A 22371-nucleotide genomic window follows, 5' to 3' on the forward strand; every position below is an offset into this window, starting at 1 on the left:
ACAATGAGCAATCGAACTTGTTACCTATGCTTTTGGAAAAATTTTAGGATATAATCCTAAACAACAAGAGAAACTCTAAATTGCAGAAACTAATAATATTATGACCATGCAATATTTGGATATATTTCATGGATAATATTCTTCCCTACATTTTCTTCCTACCCTCTCTGCAGTGGCCTTCACTGCAGAGAGGACGAATATAGCTGAAAACAAAGAAGTTATTGCTAAGACTTGAATTTCAAAATAGAGTGTTTAAAGCCCCTATCAGCTACAAACACTTGTTGAGATAAAGGTTTTTCTTAGAATTTCAAAAGCTGGACATTAAGTATCCAGCTAGAAGAAAAAAAATGGCATAGTTTGGGACTATCATCCACATATTACAAATAAGTGCTTGGTGACTTAATACCTGACTTCTTACCCCAAAAGAAACAGGCATTTCACCATACAGAAAGAGGAAATGATTCAAAGTGAACAAAAACTGTATGGATGCCATGCATGCCTAAGGATTGGTTAATTGTTAAGATTAAAACTTCCAGATGAGTGTGACAGAATTATCCAAATGGTTCTAATGGTGTCTTTTCCCAAAATACAATCCTGGGAGTCTACAAGGCCTCTTAAAACACCCCAGATCCATCCCACATCTGGCACCTGGGCAACACTGCAGGGAAGGGGGTGGTCTCTAAAGACATGAGCCTAAGAGTCACCTCATAGACTTCTTCATACCCCAGGGAGACCCAAAGGTTCCTAAACCAAATGTTCCTGAGTTGAGCACAAAAGTGCCAAAAGGACAGATATATATACAGGAATGGGGAGTTGAGGTAAGGAGAACATAACATGCAGATACCTAAGCGATCATTGGTCCTGTGGGATATACGGAAATGTTAGTGGCCCAAGAACTGGGTTGACCCAGTCGCTGAAAACCTCAGCAGAGGCCAGAGAGCAGAGGAAGAGGGTAGCATGGTGAATACGTATCCAGGTGTCCCTCTCTCTCTCCCTCTCTCTCTCTCTCTCTCTCACACACACACACACACACAGCAGTAGCAGCAACATGGAAAAGAAGAGCAATATATACTGTACACTGTTTTAGAGAAAAAGTAACTTGATAAATTTGCCAAGAAGATATACATTTAACAAGTACACATGAGAGCTTATGAGATACTTTGTATGAGTCGAATAGATTTTTTTTTTTTTTTTTAATTTTCAGGGCCGCACCCACAGCATATGGAAGTTCCCAGGCTAGGACTCAAATCGGAGCTGCAGCTGCCAGCCTACACTATAGACACAGCAATGGGGGATCCGAGCCATGTCTGCAAACTATAACACAGCTCATGGTAAAGCCAGATGCTTAACCAACTGAGTGACGCCAAGGATTGAACCTGCATCTTCATGGATACTAGTTGGATTGCTGTGCCACAAGGGGAACTCCCACAAATAGATTTAAAGGGCTGCATTTTGGAACGTCAGAGTTCGTGACTGTGACTGTGCAAGTTTTAACCTACTAAAATATTAACACTTTAATAGTTCATAAGTTTACAGAACATTCCCATCTATTCATCTTTAATACTTCACAAAAATTTTCCTCTATTTATCTTATTTGATTCTCATAGCTAAATGGTGGAGATATACATATTACTATTTTCTTTATACAGATACAAAGAAACAATTGTTAGAAAAGTTATACAGACCATTTCAAATTTCCTAGTTTATTACCTGGTAAATCTAGAACCCAAATCCAGATTTTATAATGCCAAAGCCTGTATATTCTCCACTATTCTATATTGGCTTGATTTTATTTAATGATGATATACTCAATTTACAAAATTAAATGTTTAGAATCTTTCATCTACGTCTAATGATAAGAAACAGTCAATTTAGTGTATAAACTTGATCACATTATGCCTGATGAAATTTGTTATATGTATATACAGGTTGGTCATCAATTTTTTATTAAGTTCATTTGTTCTTTTGCTACCATTTATTCCTCAAGTATTTATTGAAATAGGTACCGTGGGCTAAGAGCTGGGGTGTACAAAGAAGAATATACTACTTCTGATATCATAAGGCTCATCCTAGCAGGAAAGACACATAAACAATTAAAATATAATTAGCCTTCTGGTAGAGGTATATGCAAATTACAGGGGAAAAGCTACTGACTTTTTTTTGTACTGCAAGAAGAGAAATGTTATAGAAAGTCTTCACGGAGAAAGTGATATTTGTAACTAGGACCTAAAGAATGAGTAAAAGTTTGCCAGTATTTCTGGAAGATACAATGGCTTGGGGGAAGGTAGGGTACAGTTTTGGAACTTCTAGACCAGAATATTAAAATAATATGACCAGAATATTAAAAGCATGGAGGAGAAGTTAGAGCAGAAATCACCGTGTGTATATGCAGCTCATGTCAAAGAGTCTGAATACAGGGAGTCAGGGATGCTTTTGAATCAGGAGAACCTCCCAAATTTCACAGTCTCAAGGCCAGAGAGCCTAACAGAGGATGGATGGGAGGAAGAGTCCAGAGGAAGCGAGGGACAGTCAGGGGTCACTGTCGCAGGGCAAAAGCGACAAAAGGGGTCCTGAACTGAAGGACCAGTAGCGAGACCAACAGTGGAGGGATTTGAAGGGTATTTAGGAATTAGAGATCACAAAACTACAAGAAAAAGTATAGGCTGGTAAGGGAGGGAAGAAGTAAGAGATTTTAAATTTGGGTGACTGAGTAAAAAATATAAGCAATAATCAAATAAAAGTGATTTAAGAAAGAAGACATTTTCTATTAGTAAAATACCCTATGACATTAGACCATATTTTAACACATGCTTACTTAAAATATCCCAGATAACAGGCATCTAGGTAACAAACACACAATATATTTCTTTAGGTAAATATACTAAAGGAAAGAAAATATTACCCCCTACAAATGACATCATTTAGACATAGTTGTGAAAAGAGCATGAACGTGTTAGGTGTTGCTAGAATCGCTTGGGCTCTGTCTTGCTCCTCAGAATTCAGAAAACAGTAATTCCAAATTTTAGCAATAAATAAGATTCCATAGGATCTTTGATTTTGTTGCTTAGTAATGGACAAAGGACAGTATTTTGGAGAAAAAAATAAAAACCAGGTATTTATGTAATGTCCATTAAATTCTTAAATAAATTCAAATGCCAAGAATAAAGTTAGCTAAAAATGCTAAAATTAATTAGTTAGAAATGCTAATGTTTACATGAATAGTTTGATTTTAAAAATCTACACTGGCATTTACTAAACTGAAAAGACATTTTTCAATTAAAATAAAATAAATTCCACTTACTGGAATTATTTTCGTTACTGGCATCCATTGGCTCACCTAATCCTCCTTCAATACCCTATCAGGATAGAACCGCTTGTCATAGTCTACACATCAGAACCCAAGGCTCAGGGAGATCAGTCTGTCCATGATCTTCCAGCTGGAAAACAGCAGCACCAGAGCTTGTTCCAGACCAGCGGAAGCTGAAGCCCTTGCTCCTGACCACAAATGCTACATGATCTCCCTTCAAGTTTTGTCTTTATGATCAACAAAACATGTTTCACTGCGACCTTGGGCAATTCACTGATACTTTTAGGGGAAGTATGGACTCAATAAGGGGAGTGGTATAAGGACTACATTTATTAAGCCTCAATTAGTAGTGCTAGGCTCTTTACTTGTTGCTTTGTACCTATGTAATCTGCAAAACCTTTGAGGGAGATTATAATTATTATTGTGATTGTACCCATTTTACAGAGGGGTAAACTACAAATCAGAGAGGAAGAGGAATCCAAGGCTTACATCTTACTGGTAAAGAGTAATGGAAACCCATGGGGATGTTCTGGCCACTTCATCCCCATGTCTCTTCCTCTGAAGGCATATACAAGTTCTCTTTGGAGACCTCAGCTCTGTTTAAACTGAGAGGAATGTCTGCATAAAGAAGGATCAGAGAATAAGTTTGAGAAAGTTGTAAGTGAAATTTGAAAGCTTGTGAGCTTCAACTTAAAAATATCAAGATTTTCATAAGCAGTGGGGAATTACTGGATATCTCCCAGAAGGAAAATTAATTTCATAGGGAAGGCCTTTACAAAGATTAATTTGACAGATGGGTGAGGGAGACTAAAGTCAGAAAAAACAGTTACATAATGTATTAAATTCTTACATATAGGGAAAGACATAAAAGGAAATAAAAACTTAAGTGTGTCAATATTTGAAATTGACAACAATTTAATTTTATTTTGGAATTTCATTTATCATGTGACATAACTGGAGGTAGTAAGCCTGACAGTCAAACCAGCTCTTAGTACCTCAATTTTTTAACAATAGTAGAGTTAATTCTACAATATCCCTCTGTTCTCTGTAGATTCCTATACATATCTATCGTCCTTCCATTTTAAGAACCATTTTTGTAAGCAAAGATTTTTATTTAGTTGACACTCAGCATTTTTGTGATATGAAGGAACCAGAAGTATTATCTTGAATAAACAATGGAGAAGTTTGCAAATTAAAAACTTTAGAACTATTTTTTTTGGTAATAGTCCGTGTAGTTCTTTCTGAATCCACCAGTGTGGCTGGCAGAGTCATCCTGACAAGGTCAGTGGCCTTCATTTAACTGGCTGCAAGTGTTTTATCACATACTGCACTTCTAAGAATGTTTACTGTGATTGCCCACAATTTATTCTTGACATCTGCAGGCTCTCTCAAAGCTTCTCTGTTTGTGTTTAGGGTGCAAATAAGTATCGACATCACAGATACACCCATGTGCAATGGGAATTATTTTTACAATAGTGACTTAATTTACAAATATATAAATTATGTGCAAGGTATAGACTACTTATCATCTTTTCAAAAGCTTTATATTTCATCTAGCCTCATCTATGCAAATATGCCCAGGGGAAAAAAAGATTACAGTATTCTACAACATGAACTTTGCTTGTGCAATAAAACTTTTCCTATAACTATCTTTTCAACGAAAGAGGGAACGAGTTTTTAGTCTATAAATTGTGCATATTCCCTTTCTCTTCTTAATTTAGCACGAAGACCTTTAATGAATACATATACACGTATATGTAACATAATATACTATATATCATATTATTTCTTTCCTAAAAATATATTCTCACAGAAGTGGTGAGGATTACCTAAAGGAAAAAATGATAGTATCCCTGGATGACAGTAGGTCTTAAATGACCATAGGTCTATAACAAATGTTAGCTTCTTTCTTCTCTTTTTATTCCATCTGTACATAAATTCATTTGTTTAGGACTGTCATATGCCCACTATGATATATGGAATAACTGGCCAACAGGGACCTGTGGTATAACACAGGGAACACTGCTCAATATTCAGTGATAATCTATATGGGAAGAGAATCTGAAAAAGAATGGATGTGTGTGCCTGTATCACTGAATCGCTTTGCTGTACCGCAGAAATTATCACAACATTGTACATCAACTATAGGTCAATAAAATTTTTTAAATGAAAAAAATTAAAAATAAAATCCACTTCATCAATGTCCTAGATAAACTATTTCAAAGGATTAGAAAGATAAAACTGTAGATCGGTAGAGCAGTTCACATTCAATAAACATGTATGGAGCCTGCGGTACAGCACTGCGCTATATGCAGAGGGTCAAAAAGAGAATATGATGGCAGAGGCTTTCCACAGGAAGTGATCACTGGGGTGAACCAGGAAAGGAGACTAGGAGTTAACCAGGTACATAGAGCAGGTAATGAGAACAGCGCAGGAAAAGACCCTGAGGTTGTGGGAAACAGACCTCTGCAAGGCACCAAAAGAGGGCCAACATTTTCAGACATTATAGGAAGTCAAGCTGGAATGTGGATACTAACCAGACTTGAGGGACTTATAGAAAAAGACTATGCATTTTGATCTTCCTCCCAAAACAAAGGGCAAATCAGTAAACTGTTTTCATTTGAGAGGAGACAGGAGGATTCAATTTGGATGTCCAAAGTATTACTAAGACAACCATGTGCTAGATACCTTTTATTACATAAATTATTTACTCATCACAAAATTTACGTGAAATGGGGATTATTATGTTCATTTCAAGGATAAGTAAATTATGATGTATAGGGTTAAAAATAACTGTCCTAATGTTACTCAGCAAGAATGGAGGAGTAGAAAAAAAAATTAAATCCGTTATTTTTGGTCTGATTGCAATTGAACTACGCATATCACTAAACCACAGAGGCCAGCAAAATAAAACTTTGACAGATATTTGCGAAAATAAAAATTTCAAGTCCAGGATGGCAAATCACAAGAGATAGGTTAGCCAACAAGGATAATAAGAAGTCCATGTCTTCTAATATAGAAGACCCTCAAAATACCCTCAGATAGTTCTCTCATATAGGATAATAGAGAAATGAAATTCTGAGGAAATAATCGTTCGGTCCACCTTTGCCTCTGAAGCTCTTTTTTGCTGATCTGCTTGGGGTTTAGTTTCAATAAAACTGTAACCAATCTCAACAGGATAGTTAGGATGAGGGAAGTAAGGGATCCCAAGCTCTGACAAAATCAAAAAGCAAAAGCCAAAAGCAAAGCTAATGCCAAAATTGAAGAGCTATATTCAGCAAAATGAGTAAGTCTTTCCAACTGCCTCAGATTAGCCTAGAATCCTGTTTTCCTTATCTTTTGCTTATTTAGCTGAGCACAGAAGATACTCAGTAAGAGGCAAAACTGGCATCCCCAAATACCTTTCTGTCCTGGAGAGGCCTCAAATATACACTGATAATTGGTGTGATACAGTGAAACCCTCTAGGAGTCTTTGTGTAGATATCACCCTCAGCAAATTAAAGGAAAAAAAGGAAGAGTTAATGCAATGCAACCCTGTTTGTACCATGAGACAATTCAAATGACTTTGTTCAACTTTAATTCTCATGGTAATCTGTAACTGAAAATAAATAATGCCTGTCTTTTCTTAAAATTTTCCCTATTGGGAGTAAAATGTTTTTCTGTTAAGACAGAAAGTGAGAACTTATAAAATAATTTTATTTTGGTATGCTAATTCTTGAAGATAAAACACAGTGATTTTCAAACACAGCAATCTCACTTGTCTCTGTCTTAAGCATTAGAGTTTTGGGTACTATTTCACTTGATAAAAACACTCCACAATTACAAAGATGTTTGGAAACCACTCATTTAGTGGTGATCATTACCATTCAATGCAGGAGTCCAGTGGTTTCAAAAGAACACCAAGGAAGGTTAAACATGAACGATAAAACATATTTGCCTTTGAAGAACTTATTTTAATTATAAATATTTCTAATTTTAATGGTTTCATCTGTTATCAGAAAAGGAAACCAAAAAATAAAATTTGTAAAAATATAGTTCATGAAATAAATAATGGTTATAACATAAAGTTCTAGATAAAGGAGACCTGAACAAAAAGAAAATATGTAAGGTTTGAACATTAAAGGGAATTTCAGATTACAGCTTTATCGACTGATACTTATTTATTAGTTATTTGAAAGTTCCACAGCAAAAAAAAAAGACTTTAAAAATCAAAATCATGCCACAGATCCTTTAGATTTTCATAAAAAATAAAAATTTTATTTCATAACTAAGCTTCAGCACTTGAAAAGATAAGAAATTCTGTTTCCCCCAGCTAAAAGCAAATTAGTATTAATCTGAATTTTAAGATGAATGTTTTTTTTCTAAGTGCCTCATGGTAAGGTAATAATTAAGCTAGAGAAATAGTTGGGCACAGCCAAAATAATTTGATAAATTTGTAAAATACATTTGAATGCAAGAAAAAAATCAAAATATATTCACAAAAAGTACTGTATTAAACAGATCTGGATGCTAGCCAGGATAAAAGAAAAACAAACACAAAAACAAAAACAATGAAGTTCCCTTTGCGGCTCAATGGCTAACGAAACCGACTAGCATCCATGAGGACATGAGTTTAATCCCTGGCCTCCCTCAGTGGGTTAAGGATCTGGCGTTGCCATGAGCTGTGGTGTAGGTTGCATATGCAGCTCAGATTCCATGTTGTGTGGCTGCGGCATATAGCCATAGCTTGGATTCAACCCCTAGCTTGGGAACATCCATACGTTCCTGGTGTGGCCCTAAAAACACAAACACAAACAAAAATGAAGAAGAGATGTAAGAGAACTCACAGTGGATATCTACTGCTGCTGTAAACTTTGGTGAAGGCAGTTGTGTTATGTCAGGAAAACTCTTTTTGAGCATAAATGCTAAGAATGCTACCTAAGCCACAGACAAAGATTTGGAAAGAGTCAGAGTTCCTAACATCATCTCAAAGCTTTGATACCAGATACCATTCATTTTCTTGCCATGCTCCACACTTGGTTATATGACTTGCTTTGACCAATAGAATGTGAATGGACATAAAATATGATATGCGTGAGCAGAAGAGTCCACTGAATTTGAATGGGTCAGTTTGGCCTCTTGTTCCTGACCTCAACCAGGAGACCAATACATCCCAGACAGGGGCGGCTCTACTCCTGGAAACTGCAGGGTGAAGACTGGGTGAACACAGCCAAGCTGAGTTTCTGCCACCCCACACTTCTGTAAGTGAGAAATAAATGCCTATGGTTGTAAGCCACTGAAATGCTCTTGGGTTTTTAGTTACAACGGCAAATGCTAACTGGAAGAGGTAAAATAATATTTTACTTAGGTTAATCCACAAATTGTTAGTTACTTGCAGCTGGACACACTCCTAAATAAGGTATCAATAACATGTACCTAAATAAAAGATTATCACTTTACTTAAATATGCACTCTGTGGGCAGCAATTTACATTGTTTCAACTGGACAAACTTAGCACCAGGAAATCATAAAGGTGGAGGGCTCCAGGAAAAGGACCACGCAAGGGGTAATTTGCAAATGTGTATGGCCTTGCCCAGAGAGTCCACAGTATGGCTGCCTGGGTGGCTACAGGGCTACACGAGGGTATGATGTACTTGAGATGGGCTGCTTAAAACAAACTATACCAATGGTTAATAGCCTTCTGTTCATCTCAGGTAACCGAATATAAAAGGACCAAGAGTAAACTGTCCTTTCCAAATTTTAAAGCATAATGGAAAGAGGTAGAAGAAATCAATATTCGGATGGAAGGAAAACACATTTGTGTTTTCATGCCAGCAAATAATTAGAAGAAAACCAAGAGAGCAAAATAAAGTGAGTCACTCGAATGCATACCCAATTATCACTTCTTTGAAAACATATTTTGCCTTAAAAAGAGCCTTTAATTATTTTCCCCACAAAAGTATTCACTATATTTCCAGTAATTTTATATGGGATTGTTTAGTATTATAAAACTGATGCTCTAATTCATGCTTCCTCAATATGTCAGCCAGTTATTGTTTCCTTAATATTTGTGTCAATGTTCTAGTTACACTTGAACGATTAGCTCCCTCTCTAGGATCCTTCAGACAATAAATTGTATCTCCATGTGTCCAGTTGTTCCTGTCTGAAATCCTGGAATAATCCCTGATACTACACTTTTTCTCACTAGTCTTCTCCCACCATCAATTCGGCAAGAAACACAAGAGTTTCTACAAAGCATATCTCATTTCTCTTTACCTCTTTCAGTTTCCATTACCAAAATCCTAGTGCAAGAAACCTTAGTCTCCTGCCTAACCAACTGTAAATATCCTCTAATTTATAAATCCCTATTTCCTCTCTGACCTTCTTCTAATGTGTTTTAACAAAGCAGCTCAAGTTTTCATTTGAAATATCAATCAGTTCACACCACTCTTCTGTTTAAAAATGCTTAGTGACGTCACACAGGATGTAGACTAAAATCTTTAAATTCTTAACCGAGTCAATAAATTCTGAGATGATCTGGTTCATGTCTGTCTTATATATGCCAATCTCTCCATGCTCCCAAATATTCAACCACATTGGCCTCTTTCTGGTCACACTGCCTTCCAATGAATGCACCTCCTTCTTCTGATTTAGTCGTTGCCTTCCATCATTTGCCCAGCCTGGAATTTGCTTTCTCCTCTTTGCCTGGTTAACTCCTAACATTTCAGATGTCATATTTAAATATCAGTTCATTAGAGATGCTATTTCTCATGCTCAGATCCCTATTCTAGTCACTCTCAGTACCTTGGTCTTTTCCTTCTTAGCTCTTGTCATAACTTGAACATGTACATTCCTAGAGCGATCATTTGTTTAATTCTGTCACCCCATTAGGCTATAAGCACCGAAAACAGGGGTCACATGTGTAATTAGCCTTGCCGAGTACAAGACATGGCACAGAGTACCAGCACAATAAGTACTTAGAATGGATGAATGAATAAATGCATGAACTTCAGTAAAATTTATTAAGCTGAGGAAATGTTGCAGATTCTAGTAGATATAGTAGAGTTTTTTTTATTATAAATATTGTCCCCACAAGCTACAGAATGAGAAAATATGTATCTCCCTGGTTTCTTCAATTTTTTCACTAATCACAGGAGTCCCTACAGCATTGTACAAGAACAACAGCAGAATACTTAGACTTCAGGTGTATCAGAATATACGTGTGTACACAAAATGATACACTGAAAAAGCCAAAGTGCTTCAACCCTATACAAACTTGTCAAGCAGAGTGATCTTTGTATCTTTTAAATACAGCGTTGTTAATTATTATAATTTTAATCAGTCAAAAAACAGTATGCATTTTTATATTAAAATGTAAACTAGAGGTATGTTCCTATAAAGCCCTGTAATTGTGACTCCACAAACTGGACATCAGGATTCTACTTTGACTAGAATTCCACTCCATGAATTTGAAAGGAAGGAAAGGTTAGGCTATCTTTAGTAACAAACAACTCCCCCAAATCTTAACACATCAACATATTCACTCTTGTCTTTCTACATGTTGAAAAGGATGAACTTATTTAATGTAGTTGTTCAGTGACCAGGTTGATGGAGGCTCCATTGGGACACATCTTTCTTTCTTTTTTTTTTTTGCTTTTTAGGGCTACATCTGTGGCATGTGAAGGTTCCCAGGCTAGGGGTCGAATCCAGGCTACAGCTGCGGGCCTATGCCACAGTCACGTGGGATCCAAGCCACATCTGCGACCTACACCACAGCTCATGGCAACACCGGATCCTGAACCCACTGAGCAAGGCCAGGGATTGAACCCGAAAACCCATGGTTCCTAGTCGGATTTGTTTCCGCTGTGCTACTACAATGGGAACTCCGGGACACATGTTTCTATAATCAATATCTCAGGGGAAGAACAAGTAATGCACTAGGTCACAGATATTCCTATTCAAAAGAGATACTCCTCATTCTTAGCTCCTATTGCATTGGCCAAGGTAAATCACATATGACAGCCTAAATTTCAAAGAGAGACTGGGAATTTAAATCCTATGATGTTCTCAAAAGAGAAAGGAAGATGTAGTCTAGGGGAACCACACTAAAGCCTGCAAAAGAGTCAGAGGCATTCAGAGGCATAAGTGAAACCATTCATTCACACAACGTGCCATTTTTTTTTTCCCTGTGCTATGCTGTGAGCTAGTTTGCTAGGGATAAAAAATCAAGCAAGCCCCTGTACATGTGCCGGTTTTAGAGACAGTCATTTGAACAGTTCCTTAACAATGCTAAGAATGATGCATATTCACATTTCGAGGTATCCTGAAAAGACCAACTTAAGGTGATCTTGGATGGTCACACAAATCACACAATTTAAAGAGCTGATCTTTTAAAAAGGTAATCAAAGAACTTGAGACTTCATTAAACTATATTCACATTCTATATATTTTTCATTTAACTAAACACTCTAAAAAGAATGTACCAGCTTAATCATTATCTTTACTCAGCTTCAAGGTAAATTTCTCACTTGTCTCAGATCCAGAAGAAAGTGTAAAACATTTCAAGTAGCATCATAGAGTTTTTTGTTGCCCTGCTTTTCAGGGTAAAAACTGAAAGGTACTATATTTCTTTTATAATGTGAGTCCACCAGATTATAATTCTTGACTCTCAATAAAATGTTCTATCTTTTGTACCAAAATGTACACTATTATCCTTTGTTAAGCAATAATATTGAAAACACTAAGTGACATTTAAGATGAGAAAATGTTCATCCATATTCTCAGAATCCAAATCCAACTTCCTTTTTGTTCTGCATTCCTGATTTTTACAAATTGTAATGCAAAGAAATTCTACCTGGAAAAAGGGGAAGAAGATTAAGAATATATTCCAATCTAAAATTAATGGATAACTTTACACATTGAAAGAAGACATGTATCCTTGAGGTCTGGGGCCTCCCTGGTCACAGGCAGTGCCAAAAGGAGTGACAAGTGCATCCCCAAGATCAACTACAGAGAGACTGATATTGTTCCACTAGCCATCACTATTATACCATGTAGTCATAGCTGAATTTATGCTAATTAATAAATAATGGACAAAATATATACCTTGCCAACTGTTTCAGAAGACAAGGCTCAGGGAGTGTATTTAGGATAGGCTACACAGAAAGTATACCTAGGACTAAGAGCGTGACATATATATACAGTTATATTTAGGAAAAACAGACATTAAACACTGTTTATATAAACCTTGCTCTAACTTTTTTACTCCCCAGCACATTTTAGACTTTAAGATAAATGCATTCTCAATGACCCATTTTCCTAGTTTTTCCAACATATTTTCATCAATGGGTATCTACTCCGTCTCAGTTCAGAATGTGATCCTGTTAATCCACACATTTGTAATAGCTTATTTTCTTTATAATTTTTATGGAGAAAATAAATATGTACTGCAGTTCTCGTAGTTTCTCCTGTACCAAAGTACAAAAGTACATTGCCTTTCCTCTTGTTCATATCCCACTTTGGTATCTACTGTGTTTGAGTTTCAGCAGCTTGCTTTTTGTCTGCAGGAAGCAAACCTTAGTTATGTCGAGGCTGAAAAAGCAAGCAAGCAAGAAAATACACAAGCAAGCAAGCAAACACAAAACATCCTTACTCCTTAGAGTACATGTCTAAATAACATCTCTTCAAATAGCATTAGATATTTTGAAAGATTAACAGGTATTATTATGGAGGCTCAAACCCTGGGCCGGTAAAGGTTGACATCTTGTCTTATCTTCAATCTAATCTTAAAACACTCAGATTTTGTCATGTAAAATGGTGTGTGGGATTATATTCACAGATGCAGAAACATGTTCCGTTTTATCACACCCACAGGTCCCAGAACGGTACACTGAAAGCTGGCATGAATTAGAACCATTCCACAAATGAAAAGCATAGCTAATATGCTGATATGTAATGCATCAATTTAGTTATGTTTTTTCTTCAATTTTCAGCATTATTGCCATGATAAGAAGTTTTAATTCATCCTTTAAAAAGGGTTATTAGATGTGACTATGTAGGTATGTCCTGTTAAATAAATGCTTTTGTTTGTAGATATTTCTTGTCATTATTTATAAACCAAATTCATATTTTGAGATGTATATTATAATTTCAAAAATGTTTTGTAAGTATTACTAATAGATTTTGGCAGCAGATTAGAAAATATCTTGCCTTCAGTTTTCTCAGTAATCAAAGCTTCTAGATAAAGTGGACTCAGAATTTTAGCATTAGAAAAAAATATTAAATGACGAGCCATTATTCAAATTTGTCTGATTAAAGAACGGAGAACTTTTTTCTTTAAAGTCATAACGCTCATAACCTGACAGACAAACAAATATTTAAGAGGAAATTCATTATTTCAGAGGACCCTTCAAAATGTAATGTTGTAATGCAAAAAGAATTAAAAGAAATGAGTATTTTTGAATTAAAAAAATTTTTTGGCCATGCCCACAGCCTACAGAAGTTCACAAGCCAGTGATCAAACTTGAGCCACAGCAGTGACAGGGATAATCCTTAACCGGCTGTGCCACCACTGAATTCTCAAAATGAGTGTTTTTTAAAATTGAAACTGCGTCATATTTTATTTTCCTGATTAAAAATTTTTCCTAATCAATATACAAGCCAATATATTTTAGAAGAGTCTAACCTTACTTTAAATAATTCTTGCTTTTTGCTAAGAAAACTCACTGATTAATCTTTCATGAAATTAGCAAATTTAGAAGAGAATTCATTTATCTGAAATGAATTGAACATTACTCCATCACCTACTATTAATTTAGTTGGCATTATACAAAATAGATCAATAATATAAAATAACATTTTAATTCTCATTAATAAGGATATAGTATTGGAATTCAGACTGCTTTAATATTAGTGAAATTTAATTCCATATTCCTTAAATAAAGGTACCTTTAAAAAAGAAAATACTCAATAAATGTAAAATGTATAGAATTAAACTGCCTAGACAGTCAAATCAAAATGGAAAGATAAGGCAATTGTCCAAAAAACATAAGCCAAATAAAAACTAAGGCCAAAGTTCAAGTGAAAAATGAAATGAGAAAAAAATATATTTTGGGTGGGTCATCAGATTGGCTGGCTTCATTAACTGGATTTATTGGATTAAGGTTGTTTTCCCCATTTCCCTTTGTTCAGGTGTTAAAAACCCCACTAATTCCAAGGGTGTGGTTTTACTGGCAGAGGTTGGGAGCCAAGTGATCTGGTTGTATTTATGTTTTTCTTACTAACAGATGTGTGACCTTGAACAAGAAAGCAAACTTTCCTTTTTTGTAAAATAAGACCCTCTCACATCCTTTCCATTTCTGAAGTGCTATGATCTCACGAAATGGTAAGATTACAGCTATATGAGAGTATGCACTTTAGAACAGAACGATTACAGCTGTCTGTGTATGTGTGTGGTATGCCCAATGTTCAGCAATATGGTATTACCCTAAGGGCACTGCTAATATTTAACAATCACTGGAAGTTTAAATAGGTATTTGATTTAATTACAATAGCTTTTATAATTGTCTTAAGAAATTAATCACACTTGAAGTAGGGAAAGAACATTTTTTCCACGTCTTGAATTACACTGACTCAGAATAACACTGGGTAAATATTCAATGTGCTATTAGTGCTCAAAGCGTGGTCTGAGGAACATCTCCAACCTGCATGATTCTGAAAGATGCCTACTTGTGGTAAGAACTGCAATGGTGAATACATTAGATGCAGAACACTCAATCAGATAACACTCAAGTCTAATTATTTACATTTTAAATTATTTTAGTTACACCATTTGTGTCACATTAATTCTCCAAATTCAGCTGACACATTTTTGGCTTTGTGTCCATTACTCACCTTTTTAGTGAAGCAAATGTCTTCATTATATTTAGGCACTATCTCAATAAGGTTCATTTCTTGCCTTTCCTTCCATTACCAAAGCATCTGATAATGCAGACAGCCATCTACAAAATATTTTGCCTCTACACAAACATATCTTTATCTCTTTCGATATGATAGCAGCATAAAAGCCTGTAATTTTTTCTCTTGGTGAGTTAAGTAAAATAGCCCTCTTACACTGTTTTTCCCATCTTTTCCTCTCCTGGCTCTGTATTCCACAGTACACCTCCTTCCCTCTATCCCTGTGAAAAATCCTATAATGATAGTACTTACACTGTCAGTATTTTTCTTTTCAGGTCACCTATTTTTTCTGTATAATTGAAATCTATAGCTTCTTACTTGTTGTCATACTGTTTTACCTCTTGAACGGCACAAAATTTAATTCTCTTCATCTGAACATACACGTACCCTGCAATCCCCTTGTTCTCAATAAATCTGTTATATTACCACCCTGGGCCTGGTATCACTCTCTCCGAAGTTAAACATGCCCCCAAACTTACTGAACTTCATGTACAGCAAAACAACCCTCACACAACTGAAGAAATCACATCTTTAAGAAGCCAGTAAATTAATTAGTTGAACAATTACAACTGCATCTACTCTAGTGTTAAAATAAACAGATCATGCCAATGCTAATATAAATTTCAAAACTTCATCTCTGGTAACTATTATTGCTTTCATGTTTATTCAAGTAAAATAATATTTTTGTATAGAGATTTTAATTTATAATGAAAGTGAGTATATGCAGGAAATCCTTTGGGCTATTAAATTTATTTAATAATTTTTCCATGTGTCACTGAATGACACATGATAATTTTTCATTATGGTTAATAATTTAAATAGCACATGCGATACTCCTCAAGAGGTTTATATATCAAATATATCATCAGAGTTTCAAAGTGGATATGACAGCTATTGACTCAAAACTTGTTTTATTGAACACTTCTTTAATATATTTTGATATGACAGATTGTAACAGCTTATTAAATGTTCCCATCATGAATTAAGTATGCCAGGAAGATAAGCAGCATTATCTTCTATACCAATATTAAATGGCGCTCATAAAAGTAATCGGTGCATTGCCAGATATGTAGATCACTTTGTAAAGCTGTTTCAAAATATTAAGTTTTCTTTATTCAATAGCAAATAATTCAATGAGCTACAGAATTCAGTCATTTAACAAGCATCAATTTTTGCTTATGAAGGAGACGGCATAGTATGGAGAAAAAGGTACAGGAGCCAAATTTGGGTTTAAATCTTCATCACTGACTAGCTACGTTACATGGACTTACCACTTTTCTCTTTGAAGCCAAATTTTCTAACCTTTAAATGGTAAGAATAATGTCTCTTAAAGGATTATTTTGAAGTGAAACACCTGACTCATGGTAGGTTACAATAGAGCTGGTAGCTGTTATTATAATTATGATTACAGTTCATGCACTATGGCTAAGGAAGCAAGATGACAAAGGATGGTTCCTGACCACAGAGGCTCATGAATGTTAAGCATAATCACTTAATTCCAAGACAGGAAATAAATACATTTAACTATTTCAATGGCATACCTCAAAAACTAACATGCCGTCGTGACATACAACCGGACACACACACACACACACACAATTATAGTGGTAAACCTGATTTGTACCAAAAAGTTTATGTTGTAATCTTCTAAAATGTACCACTTTGTCGTATTATTTGCTATGTACTAGAATTATAAATTAGCAATCATCACTACTTCTATTTTACAGCATTAAATGAGGCTGATTTATATACCAAGCTCATGTATTAATTCTGGAAGCACCTATGGTTTTCTTAACCCTCTTTCACTACCTCAGGATAGTGCACTAGAGTATTTTTTATAAAAACATGAATATTTCCAATGATTCAAACTTGATTCATAAAACATGGTTAGAAAGCTCATAAAGGAATAAGATTATTGATTTCCTTCATAAAGGATAAATACTGATTGTCAAAAATATTATTGATCATTTTCCAAACATTGTTGATTTATAGCACCACTTTTAAATTTTAGTTTTAGTGACAACTCATGAATCAGTATTTTAACGAAATACAAAACTTACCATTTAGGCATCTCCCTTCTGATTTTGTGGTCCCTCAGAGTATAATTTAATAGTTACAGTATATGGTCAAATTGCTATTTTAATATTAAAATTCCAATTTTTAATCCTATACATTAAAAACCCTCCACTGAATACTGATATAGTGACGTAATAAAGAGCTTCAAAGTCAAAATGTCAGAGTTATCAGGAGATCCTAGAATCATCTTCAATATGTTTTTCCTTGGAGATATGAATTACTTAATGGTCAATTGGCTTGGCACAAACTAAAGGTCTGTTCTGTGTCACAGATGTGAATTAATGGTCTCCCCAAGTTATTCTGCAAATTCATGTGACTAATTAGACATACCCAAAAAAGAATAAAAGCATCTATTGTTACTGGAGAGAACAAAATACTCCAAGTAATGTCTTTTTTTGATGATGAGTGAGTGTAATTGTTATACTCAGTGAATAACATATATTCTCTATATGAAGATTTTTTCCAAAATTTATGAAATAATTTATCTGAAGGAAAAAAAATGGAGTAAGGATCTAGAAATAAATCACATGGTAATTTATCAATAGTTGTTTACTCTTTGTTTACTCTGCTAATTTGAGTATGAAATTATGGAATGAAGGATCCATCCTTATATTGAGGCAAAAGTCATCAGAAGATAAAATCATAGTAAAAAGAGGTGTAATTTTGATATATCAATGAAAATATAATTTATCTTCATATTTTCAGCTGTTTTTAAAAGTGGACATTTTAAGTCATAATTGAAGAAACCAGATTTTTATATCAAGTATTACCATTACCAAGAACTACAAATGAGAGAGATCTAAGAAATACTCCTGGGAATTGACACTATGTGGATAACATGGTAATTTAATGATTTCATAATTGATAAAAATTATAGTGAAATTAATTTATATCTTCACAGTTTTTGAAAATCCAAAGCACACAAAAATAATACAGATTCACAAAAACACTTTAAGCTATATTCTGTATTTTATAGAGGAAGCAGAAAAATTAAAAGCTTACAAACAAAAGTGGAATGAGATTTTAATTGAGAAAATTTTTTACTGCCACCCTAAAGCAGCACTAAAATTCAGAATAAAACATGGCCACTGTAACTGAAACAGGTTTATTTCTTTAAGAAGTGGTTTCTAATTCTGAAGCTGCATATGTGCAGGCACACGTGATGGGGAATGTAAGGGTTGCCATGGTAAGTACACATCTTTTCTTGGACAGTCAAGTATTTTTAAAAAATGTATAAAGAACTCTCACTTCATAATATGTCATGAAATTGACTCTGCTTTCCTTACCACCACATATTAGTATGATGCAATGCAGCACAGGACAGAAATAGCCCACATTTTTTTTTTTTTAACTTCAGCCCATTAAGATCACTTATAAAACAAGGAGTGAAAAATGAAATAAGAAACTCCCGAGTAACTCTAATTACATGATGAGTCCAGACCAAGTTCTAGCTCCATGAAATTACCAAATAATCACACTTCAGGACATCCACAGGCCTGATAAACTCCGTGGGAGGCCAAACACAAACATCGCTAAACACTATCCTCAGTATACTTTATAGTCATATGACTTATTTCTAAGGAAAAATAAATTCATTCCTACATCCCTACTTTCTCATTCCTTCCCGGTGTGATGAATGGCTTCAAGAAGTGGGGATCTGACTCTGCTGTACTGTCTTTTGCACAAAATCTCGTGGTGGTTTTCTAAGAGTCAACTTAAGACGCCTAGATAGAGGCGTGACACTTGGACTGGGGAGGTGGCAGAATCTGTTGCCAAACGCAGCAGGTTCTGAGGCGCTAGAGAACCCACGTGTGCAGAGGCTGGAGAACTTTTCTGCCACGTCTCCGGAAGGAATGCCTCACTTTTAAACAGGGGGCTAGCTAGGGCGAGGAGTGGGGGTGGGTGGCAGGTGGGCAGTAAAGGAGGAGAGATTGGTGGTGGCTGGGAGCAGAAGGTTCAAATCCTTCACAGGTATCTACATGTGCTTCTCCACATTCTATTCTCACCCCCGTCAACTTTATTATTTTTCCCTCTTATAGGTGGACTTAAGCAACAGGGATGCTGAGCATCTCATAGGCTCAGCCTGGAACAAAGAAAATCGAGTTCCTAATACTGTATCTCTCCCGTTGGAGATCACGTGTCCTGCTTTCGCTGGAATGCACTCTTCTCGCCCACGCTATGAAATCTCTATTGTGCTTAGAAATTTTACCCAGGTTAAAATGTGCTCACATACTAATTGCTTTGCATCTACCAAGAGAACCACATTTCACCTAAACAGGTACACATATTTACGTGGTTGACCCAGTTACCACTGCAGGTAAATTCGATGTGTCGAAAGTGTATTGGGAAAGTAATGGAAAAGAGCAGGTGGAGGACCTTTATATCATATCAGTCTCACTGAGCGCCACCCCCAACCTCCTTTTCTAATTTCTTTTGAAGGAGAACTTCGAAAGGAACATGGGAGTCGTGGGAGTCGCAGATGGTTCCTTCTGAAGCCGATTCCCCCGGGAGTTGTGAAAGTGACCCCTTCCCTTCTTCGCCTGGCACTGCGCCCTCTCGCCCAGCCCGCCTGCTTTGTGACTTGGTGGGGAGGAGATAGTGAGGGAGAGGGCGGAGGCGGGTCCTTTATTCAGCCCGATGGCCAAGAAGTAGTGTAATGAAGCAATTTTGCAGCCATCTCCGTTATTATGAAGTCACACTATTTTTAAAGGCATTCTGTACAACCCTATCCCCTCACCCCCCAAACACTAAGACAGGAGACCTTTGGCAGCTGGTTTAATTCTCCAGGAGCCAAGGTGCCATGGTTATTGTAATGTTAATGTGCTTCCCTCCTTTTCCACGTAGCATCCGAAACTAGTCCTGCATCCTTAATGATTCTAAGAGGAGGATGCAAGATGCTGAATGGGCGCCCAGCCCTGGGATTGGAAATAGTGCAGGTTCACCAGCTTCGCGGTGCAACACAAAGGAGATGTGTGGGCAGGAGTTACCTAGCTTAGGGGAAAGGAGACATCGCTTTCCCTGACTTCCAGGAAGAAAGCTTTCACTCCATCGCTCCCCGACTTCTTTTGGTTCTCCAATATGTTATACTCCTTCTTCCCCTCCAAACCCCCCAAACCGCACCCTTTCCCTTCAATCCCCAATGGCAGAAAGAGCTTATAATTATATATATATTCGAACAAATAAGACATCAAACAGTAATACTGAAGCTTCTAAGATAAAAGGACAGATGAGACCTGCCACAAGTGTGTGTGTGTGTGTGTGTGTGAGTGAGAGAGAGAGAGAGAGAGAGAGAGAGGGGGTAGGGGGAGAGAGAATAAAGGAGCGCTTCATCCTTTAGATACCTTCGGGAAAAAGCTGACTGGAGATACCCAAGATGATAAGGAGCTAAAATCAACCTCAGCCCAACCAAAGGTCCCAGCACCAGCGCCAAAACTCGCTCTTTACCTTTCCTTTTCGCAATATGTAACCCTTTAAGCTCTCCTGCTAGCGCAGACCACTGGGTGCTCCCTGCACCCGCACAGCTGGCACCCCATTCCAAATGCCCCGCAACCTACCACATCCCCGCCGCCTCCACGGGCCACCACGCAAGCAGCTCCCAGAGAGCGCTGAAGGCTCGGGTCCTCCCACCCCCGCCCCGCGCCGGCCGCCTGGGTCCCGCATCTCCGGCGCTCACTGTCACCAAGGCTACAAACGGTGAGACCCCCGCACACACACACCCCACCCCCGGCCACGGAGCGATAGTGTCCTACTCACATCACCGGCGAGAGAAACTGCCCATGAGGTTCTGGAGAGAGTGAATCGTGCAGCTGCCAAGGGTTATTCCTTAAAGTGTTCGGGGGTCCGCAGTGGAGTGAGCACGAGGGTCCTCGGAGGAGAGGAGGGGCGAAGAAGAAGAGGAGGCGAATGAGGGGATTCCAGGCAGGGGCCACGTTAGACCATGGTGCCGGTGTCCTTCAGGTGGACGGCTGGAGAGGTTCCGGCGGGAAGCTGCCGAGGGGAAACCCGAAGCGCTGGCGGGGGAGGCAGGAGCGCATCCACTCCCCAGCTTCCGCCTGCCCAGCGCGCCGCGCTAGCGACCGCAGCAGCGGCGGCGGCGGCGGCGGTGGCGGAGGCGCAGCTCCCTCCCCACCCCCAGAAGGCTCCACAGACAATAAATCCTGGGCGGAGAAGAGATGAGCAGGAAAGGCGAATCTTGCACCCAACTCTGTAACACCCTCGGCCCGCTGCCGCGCCTTTCCTGGGCGAGGATCCCCGGAGACCCAGGCGCAGCGGGCGGTTCCGAAGGGCCAGGCGCTCCCGCGGCTGCAGGCGACGGCTGTGGCCCGAGTGTGTGGTTGCAGGTCCTTCCGGTGAGAACCCGCTGCCAACGGGCTGAGTGTCCGTGGCTTCAAGCCTGGGGTTCGCCCGGAGTGGGGTCCTCCTCGGTGCAGTGGCTCGGTGCACAGGTGCCAGGATTGGCAGGCGAGGAGGCGCTGCTCTTGGCTCTTGGCTGTGTCTCCCTGCTCTCCCCGCCCCCTCTCTTTTTTCCCACCCCCTTTTCCGACGACACCAGCTGCAGCTGCTTCAAAGTGTGAAAAATGTCAAGGAGATTTTCCAGCAAAGGGGAAGGGGGTGGCCACGTTCACAACCCTCGGCCCCTTTTTGAGATTCTCGCCTTGCCCCTCTGACCTCTACTCGGTTTCCCCCAAATTGTGAGAAGAAAAAAATCCCAGTCTGGCGGAGAACTGAAATGGTCGCAGTCTCCCGGCTCCAGCACAGGCTGTTTTTAGAGAGCGGGACAACAGGCCGAGCTTTCTGGGTTCTCTCAGTCGCCTGCTGTGCGCCAGGCAGGTGCTGGAGGCACTGCGCCCGGCAGCGCGCGGCCGCGGGGCTCCCCTTGCTGCTGGACCTGCCCGCCGCGCTCGAGCGGCGCCGCTCGGCGTCCTGCAGCGCGGGCGACTCCGCCGCACCAGCGCCTCCCGGCCTCTGCGCCTTCTGAGCGCCCCTGCACCCGCACCGGCTCGGTGACGCTGCGCTCGTGGCTCCGCAGGCTGCTGCTCTTGCTATCTCAGCAA

At 38.3% G+C, this 22371-nt stretch overlaps 1 protein-coding gene across 1 annotated transcript in view; it reads right to left on the reverse strand.

Moving 5' to 3' along the window:
* LRRC7 (leucine rich repeat containing 7) overlaps nucleotides 1-21579 on the reverse strand; it is a 538317-nt gene extending 516738 nt beyond the window's left edge. The window contains 1 exon segment of the mRNA XM_021096484.1: nucleotides 21071-21579. Within this exon segment, the coding sequence (XP_020952143.1) occupies nucleotides 21071-21072 (2 nt within the window). The 5' untranslated portion in view covers nucleotides 21073-21579.

This window comes from Sus scrofa, chromosome 6 (assembly GCF_000003025.6).
Source record: "Sus scrofa isolate TJ Tabasco breed Duroc chromosome 6, Sscrofa11.1, whole genome shotgun sequence".
Classification (NCBI taxonomy): domain Eukaryota; kingdom Metazoa; phylum Chordata; class Mammalia; order Artiodactyla; family Suidae; genus Sus; species Sus scrofa.